Genomic DNA, 7,828 nt, shown 5'->3' with positions numbered 1-7,828 from the left:
TATAGCAGGTTCAAATCACTGAATTTGTAATTTATTGTTTTGTTTGTGTTTAAAATAAACACTTTTCCTAAAACGAGGAGATCATTAAGCCAAGCTGTGAGTAATTCCTCGCCTTAACTGCAGTTCGTCCACAACCCAGCAGCAACACTCCTCACTGGTTCTCAAGAGGGAATAACAACATTGTTACTTTTATTTTCTTGGCAACACCTATTTGCCTGTTTAGACTTCCACAGACCCCTGGTTTGTGTAAGGAATGCAAGAAGGAGGATAAAAGAAAGAAATGGGAGAGAGAACCAGGAGATCAACAGCCGTCATCAGTCTTTGCTGTAGTTACTTTAGGTTATGACACATCCACCGAGTAGTTCTAAGAAGGCTAAACCAGCAGTCCCTCTATCCCTCTGGGAGGTAGGAGTGGTCACAGGGTTTGTTGTGTTTTTCACACTTGCTTAGTGGACTGATCCTGTGGAAAAGCACTGTGGAGTCATCCTGTTAAAGTGCATTTACAATCAAGCAAAAGGTGAAGGATCAAGGATCATCATTTGCAGGAATTATTCTTAGTCCCGCTCTGGAGGATTTATCCTTACACCGGAGGCATCTAATCTCAGCTGTCACACTTGGGTAGCTACATATTGATCGTCCAGAAGCTCCAGGACAAGAAGAAACGAACCTGAGCATTTTTTAAAGCTCTGCATCCATGCAGCCATCTGTTTTTTACCCAAATGCTTCCTCCTACCTGGACCCCCATGGGGAGCCCCCTCTGTCACGCGTCGGCTTCATCATCCTCTCCATCATCATGGCTCTTTTCACCGGCCCGGCCATCATACTCAACGCCACAGTGATCATCGTGTCCCTCATGCACAAGCAGCTGAGGCAGCCGCTCAACTATGCTCTGGTGAACATGGCTGTGGCTGACCTGGGCACAGCCATGACCGGAGGGGTGCTGTCTGTGGTCAACAACGCCCAGGGGTACTTCTCCCTGGGAAGAACAGGCTGCGTGATGGAGGGCTTTGCAGTGTCCTTGTTTGGTGAGTGAAAAGAGGTGCACAGATTGGACTCAGTTGTTTTTTTAACTGCTCATATTAATATTGCATTATAGTACAACATGAATATCTTTTCATATGTAAAATGTGATGTTTCTTTTGCAGTTTTTTATTCAAATTCATGACAAACTTTAATAGGAAACGCATTTCCTCACTGTATAGTCTGATATTCATTTACATGTCTCAGTAAGTAGACACTGACTCTGCTCTTCCTGCAGGCATCACCTCTCTGTGCACGGTCGCTCTGATCGCAGTGGAGAGGATGTTTGTTGTATGTAAACCGCTGGGCCAGATGACCTTCCAAAAGAAGCACGCCATTGGAGGTATCGTCTTATCCTGGCTGTGGTCCCTCACATGGAACCTACCCCCCCTGTTTGGATGGGGCAGGTACGAGCTGGAGGGTGTCGGGACGTCCTGCGCACCGGACTGGCACAGCCGAGACCCTCATACCGTCTCCTACATCCTGGCTTACTTTGCAGTGTGCTTTGCTGCTCCCTTTGCCATCATCGTGGCATCCTACTCGAAGCTGATGTGGACGTTGCACCAGGTGAGCCTTCATCATACGCAGTGGTGGAAAGTATCACTGTAATAATACTCCTGGGGCACTTTTTTTGCACACTAAAAAAACTATTGTTAAGTTTATAAGATACAGTGTATTGCACTGTTGCCCCTGACAGTGGGGCCAAGCAAGAAAGGCAAACGGACAAAGGTGCAAAAAGCACAAAATTTAACTGAGAAATTTAACAATTAATTACTAAATTAAATCTTAATATAATATAAGAAACAAGGTAACAAAACTGCAACTTGACTGTGTGACAGAATGTTAAATCACTTGTATTTGTCATGATTCCCTGATTTTGTGTTGTGTTTTATGTTTGGATTTTCATGCCCCATGTGCCTTTAAGTTCTCCCTGTACATTTTCCTGTGGTCTTCCCTCTATCTCCCTCTGTCTGTCAGTCTCGTTCCCCCCTGGTTTTCTTCTCTGTGCTCCTCCCCCTCGTTACCTCACCTGGCTCCTCCCTCCTCTCTCTCCTCACCTGTTCCTCGTCTGTTCTTCAGTGTTTGTGTATTTAGTCTCTGTGTTCCCTTCACTCCTCACTTAGAGGCACATGGGGCATGAAAATCCAAACATAAAACACAACACAAAATCAGGAATCACGACAGTATTCATTCAGATTTGACCACTCAATCGCCAGAATCTATGTTGGCAAAGTATGTTTCTGCAAAAATCACAGATACGTTAAAATGTTATGTTTCTTTAAGTTGCAACTTTACATTACAGTCAGTTTAGTTTACATTTTTTCTCTCCTCTCTCTTGCTCTCTTGAGGTTTAGGTGCAAACCCCACTTGGTTAGGGTTAGGAGAACATTATGTTTTGGCTTAAAATATCTGATTTAACACGGCCGGAGATGTCCAGAAGTCTCCTTAAAAAACCTGGTTTGGTCGCCACAAAAGGAGAACTAAGGGTCATGACATGAGTGACACCCTGTCAGTTCGTACCTGACACTTTGCAGTCCTGTACTGTCTTTGGTGAAAGTGCTTTTTAAGTTTTTGCACCCTTCTCTTCGTGTGAGCCACTGCTGATGACTAAATACACATCCTGTTACTCATTACTCTTAATTTGTTGTTTGATGTTGTATGCAGTTGTTTTAAGTCTGTTATCTTTCTTGTTTACACTGGCTCCCTTGTAAAGGGGATTTTGAATCTATATGGGATTTCTGGTTATATAAGGTTAGAAAATAAAACAAAATATGGCATAAGGAGGACTATAAACCTCTCACCTCTTTATATTCTGTGCTCCAGGTGTCAAGGATGGCCTGTGTTGAAGGTGGTGCAGTAGCTAAAGGCGAGATGAAGGTGGCGTCCATGGTGGTCCTGATGGTCCTGACTTTTATGATCAGTTGGATGCCTTACGCCAGCCTGGCCATGCTGGTGGTCTACGACCCTGATGTGAAGATTCACCCGCTGGTGGGCACAGTGCCAGTTTACCTGGCCAAGAGCAGCACTGTATACAACCCCATCATCTACATCTACCTCAACAATCAGGTACTGTGACACCACAACTCAGTCAGAAGAGATGAAAATATTGGAGAGGCTCAGCTCGATGAGTCTCAGCTTTGCAATACTGTTCTGTTTTGGGACGTTGGCACCATCTTGTGGTACTGAAAGATGTTTTGGAACAGATAAAGTCTGAATAAATCTTTGTGTCGTCTTGTAAATATAAAAAATTTGTCTTCACATTTTTTAAGCCTAATGAAAAACAAAAACTGGATTTACAGAACTGTATATTATAAACTAGTCCAATTCCCCTGAGGACTTTACTTTAACTGCCTTAAGCATTTAAGCACTACATAATTTAAGCAGTCAGGAATTTATAACACTACAATGTCATTGTAAGCCGCTAAAAGGACATTACATCTCGTCTTACGTCTTACTTCAACATTTCTTAAATTATTTACCACAAGTGTAGTTCTAAGCAGTTATAAAGGCATGTCGTTATTAATGAACAGTATTTGTCAACAATTACAAGTTCTCCTATAAAGACACATAAAAATGTCTGCTCGGAATGACATTAGTGTGTTATAAATCATATATTAAATGTTCGTTATCTGCTTATAAATGCTAAATAAAGGATGCCGAAGAAGAGCATTAAGTTATTGTTCTCAATCAGCAATATCTAAAAGCACTTTATAATAACCCTCATCAATAAATGGTATTTTTTAAAGTTAATTAGAATTTCATGACTATTTCACTGTTGACAATAAAATGCTTTTTAACCCATTCATCAAGCAAATGCGTGGGTAAGGTTGCAACAGGTGTTTGTAAACCTTCAGAATTGCTTAATGTGTGTATTAAAAAGCATTTGTTCATTGACAGTGAAATTACTATAAAATTACAATTTATTTTTGATGCCAACTGAGAATGATGTCTGAGTGTTTGTTGATACATCAAAAACAACACTATGCTTTGTCTGAATGTTTTACACTCCGGCTCATTGCATTTTTCTACAGTTCCGCAAATACGCAGTGCCCTTCCTGCTGTGTGGGAAAGAGCCGCTGCTGGAGGACGAAGAATCAGAAATGGTGACGACCACAGAGCCATTAAACAAAGTGACGCCTTCCTGAAATGTAGACATACACACACGCATACACACACACACACACACACACACACACACACACACACACATACACACACACACACACACACAGACACATACACACACACACCTGCAACAAACCCATTAAAATGCTTTTCGCCTGATGATTCAGTTTGCGCATCTGTTTTTGTCGCCATCCGTAAAACTATGACTGCAATGTTTGAATGTTTGTGAGATTTTTTTATGTTGTGGGTGAAAACAGAATGTCAATGAATGACAACAGTAATTCAGCATAAGTTTATTCAATGATGATCAATAGAAAATAAAATATCAGTATCGATTCAAATAAAGTCAAGGCCAAAATAAAATGAAAAATACAAAAAAATGTATTGATACAAAACCTAGAAGGTTATAGTAAAGCATTTGCTACTAAGAGAAATGATGTTTACCGAATAAAAACATTAAGGAGCAAATATCAAGACTTTCAAGTAGAGAACATTACCATGGGTCTTTCCATACCTTTGTACATATTTTACATTATCTTCTATTTTAATACAGCTTTCAGAACATTAATATTTGTAATAGTAATTAGAATCATAACAATATGAAGAAAAATTAATAGAAACGTTCAAATCAATAAGTGTTTCTCTGTAAACTGGTAGCTTTAACGTGTCATTTTTTTTTTCTCCCTACCCGCAAACAGAGAAACAGTGCACCTTGAAAATATTTTTTAATACTCTTTCATTCCCAGCATTGTAAGGTGAGGTGTAAATGACAAATATAGATTCCACTAAACCATACACACAGTCACAAAAAGTACAAAATTGTCTCACCTTAATACACAAATCTGTTTAGAAAAAGGAGAAACAAAAGCACTATACAGTTACTTGTGCAAAGACAAACAGCTATGTGCTAATATTTAAATACCATTGGTATAGACTGAACCAAATCTTTATTTTTCTTTTCTCAGGAATCCCTGACATGAGGTAAAAGTAAGTTCTTTTTCATCTTTAGTTTAACACAACTTTTAAAAGTGTTTTACAAAATAATGCATATCTTCAGTTCGTCAGTACTGTAATTGCTACGAATAGTACAATGTGCCTGTTATGTGCATTGGTCCTTTTATATGATAGTCATCAACAAAAGGACTATAACACATTAATATTATTTCTTTTTTAATACTCACAAACAATTCAAAGAGCCCTTTCAATGTGCACACAAAATGGAAAACCTACATTTTCATGACAGTATTCGGTTGAATTAGAGTACAGGACGCACTCGCCTACAAATCAAACACTCATGAACAACAGATCACATTAACCCTAAATATGCTCGGTGCTAATTCTCCATGGTAACGCCTGAAAAAGACCACCGCAGTTTATTTTATCCAGCGTCCATACTTGATAATTGATCAAAAGATATTTTGTTGCTCAAACCTTTGGGCTTCACTTGCTCCTTTTTATGCATCCATTGGTTTTTCCCTCCTCATCTCATTAATAAATATGATTAAGGGGAAAATACACGACATCCAGGTTCAATCCTACCTATTCCCTCTCAAAGACTCCACTGTGGGACACTGTGACAGACAGGTAAGTTGAGACAATGATATGTTGTCACCGTTGCCTAACGAGGTATACTGTATGCAGGAACCAGGCAGGCTGAGAGAGAAAGGGGCGGGGGGTTAGTATTGCTTAGCCTCTCTCCAGCATCCTGACACCAGGACACCCTCTGTCCTTTAAACCTACAACACATGTTGGACCGTTTCTGACCTTTGGATGTGTGCGTGTGTCTTCGGCCACCCAAGGCCTCACACACACATACACACGCACTACATGAAGGCTGAGATGTGATTGCCAAGATTCAGTACAAAGGTTTAATGGAATTACACCATGATCAACGAAGAGTACGTCATGGAAAACCCCAGCACAAGCTATGAGAAGTATGAATTTATCCCTGTTATCACCAGCTATCAGTTTTTCTTTCTTTCAGCAGCAAAAAGGCATTTCAGTAGGGGCTGACGAAACCTAGGTTTGACTCTGAAACCAACTAAAAAAGCAGCATTGTTAATGCACTATGCATTTTAAATTCTTGTGCATGCCCTGCACAAAATATGCAAACAAATGTGTTCATCACATCTGTATAAAATTTCAGCACTGGATCCTTGAGGCTCGCCTTCTAAAAATGCTCCTTTAAAGGGGGCTTTACCTTATGCAACTGGTGTTGGTAGAATGAAGTAACACGTGTACCTCTATGCTAAGAAATCAAAGCCATTTGCATATCTTGTGCAGTAGTGTTGTCACACAAGCAGATCCTCTTAAAAATGCTGTTTTTATAGGCAAAATAAAGGGTGCATATTAGCAAAAAAATAAAAGGCAAATGAATATCAGAATCTTGTACCTAATAAAATAATGCAAGTCTGCTTTTATAGCATAACAGGAGTCACAAGGGTCCATATTGCTGATCTTTTAAATGATACATAATTACAAAATATAGAATATCTCTTTACAAAGTTTCTTTTTGTTATATAATACAATTTACAGCATATCAACTATGAAATATTAATCAGGCTATTCTAAAAGTTTAAAATAACCTGCCTGCTAGTGCATTTATCACAAATGCTTTTGTCGCTTCAAAAGAACATATCTCAAGTTGAAAGATGCTATAAGTAGGACAGCTAGTTCCTGCATAATCTGGTACAACTCTACAGGTGCTCTTCACTTTTTGACTCAGCTGTATCGATCATTTAACGGTCTGTTCAAACAACAAAGGGATCAAGTTAGACTAACGACTACGGGAGGAGATATGCCTTTCTATGCTTGCATTGAATTCTTGCATGATATGCCAAACCTTAATAAAGTGACCGAGGTAATGACATCGTACATCTGATTGTCATCACCCTTAGAGACCCGCCCGAGAGAGTATCTCACACCTTTGCCACTTGGTCCATCTTTCACTGGCATCAATGTCCTCATCTCTGATTGGCTGCAGGCTGAACCTGTGTGTCACCTCCTCTGACAGGAGGGTCCAGTCAGTCCCTCTGTGCTCAGCAGGAATGGTGTCTGGCTCTCTGCTGTGACCTCCTTTGCTGGCAGGTGGAGAACAATTAAATGAACGGGACTAATGTGTCTCTCATCTATATGCCTTTTCTCTTCAATGTAAAAGGCACTTCTTTTGGTCAGAGCCAACAGATGCATTTATTTTTTATTTTTTATTTTCACGTATTTAGTCTGTCAAGGTTTCTAGTTTGCAGAATTCTCCAGCCACTGCTATAAAGTTGTGATGCAGATCATCTCATCTGCCAGGTCCTCCTCATAGGGAGCTCTCGGTTCTGTCTCTGGCTCCTCGTCGCTGTAGCTGGCTGCTGTGTCCTGCAGTTCATAGTCCCTTGGAGTCAGAATGGGGAACACGTTGACCCCGTTGATGGCCGGAGCCATCCCTCCATTCAGCAGATGGCTGGCTGCGCTCTCCATCTCATCTATTGTCATCTCACACGCATCTGCTATCTCGTGCTTTGTGGCAGCAACAAACTTGGGGTCCTTGGCGTATCTCCCAAGTCCTTCTGATATCAAAACCTGCTCGACAGAGGAAATATGTATTACTTATCTTGTTTTACTTTTATTGGTTTCACTTTTCTGAAGCATTAACCTAAAAATGTGCCTGTGGGATCAATCCAAAAGCCTCAAACTC

General features: G+C 40.3%; 2 protein-coding genes across 17 annotated transcripts in view; one reads left to right on the top strand and one right to left on the bottom strand.

Annotated features, from left to right (window-relative positions):
- The first annotated feature begins 477 nt into the window (after positions 1–477).
- LOC115583713 (parapinopsin-like) lies at positions 478–4,306 on the top strand. The gene is made up of 4 exons (XM_030420851.1): positions 478–1,025; positions 1,259–1,587; positions 2,845–3,087; positions 4,053–4,306. The coding sequence occupies exons 1-4, from the start codon at positions 695–697 to the stop codon at positions 4,164–4,166; spliced, it is 1,017 nt and encodes a 338-aa protein (XP_030276711.1). The 5' UTR covers positions 478–694; the 3' UTR covers positions 4,167–4,306.
- Positions 4,307–4,423: 117 nt separating this feature from the next.
- cacna1da (calcium channel, voltage-dependent, L type, alpha 1D subunit, a) overlaps positions 4,424–7,828 on the bottom strand; it is a 78,349-nt gene continuing 74,944 nt past the window's right edge. For 12 of the 16 annotated variants that reach the window (XM_030418749.1, XM_030418751.1, XM_030418750.1 and 9 more), the window contains one exon: positions 4,424–7,713. In XM_030418749.1, coding sequence (XP_030274609.1) covers positions 7,408–7,713 — 306 coding nt within the window. In that variant the 3' untranslated portion in view covers positions 4,424–7,407. The remainder of the gene's footprint in view (positions 7,714–7,828) is intronic. The other 4 variants (XM_030418747.1, XM_030418757.1, XM_030418760.1 and 1 more) reach the window with 1 other exon arrangement.

This window comes from Sparus aurata, chromosome 6 (genome assembly GCF_900880675.1).
Source record: "Sparus aurata chromosome 6, fSpaAur1.1, whole genome shotgun sequence".
In the NCBI taxonomy this organism is placed as follows: Eukaryota; Metazoa; Chordata; class Actinopteri; order Spariformes; family Sparidae; genus Sparus; species Sparus aurata.
Note: the sequence above shows the minus strand (reverse complement) of the source record. Positions and strands in the feature narration are given on the sequence as shown.

What these genes read in the sequence shown, in the direction of transcription:
- LOC115583713 (XM_030420851.1), top strand. Translation starts at nt 695, where the DNA reads ATGCAGCCATCTGTTTTTTACCCAAATGCTTCCTCCTACCTGGACCCC. An exon ending in TGATGTGGACGTTGCACCAG is followed by an intron (nt 1,588 to 2,844) that starts GTGAGCCTTCAT and finishes TCTGTGCTCCAG; the next exon opens with GTGTCAAGGATGGCCTGTGT. An exon ending in ACATCTACCTCAACAATCAG is followed by an intron (nt 3,088 to 4,052) that starts GTACTGTGACAC and finishes ATTTTTCTACAG; the next exon opens with TTCCGCAAATACGCAGTGCC.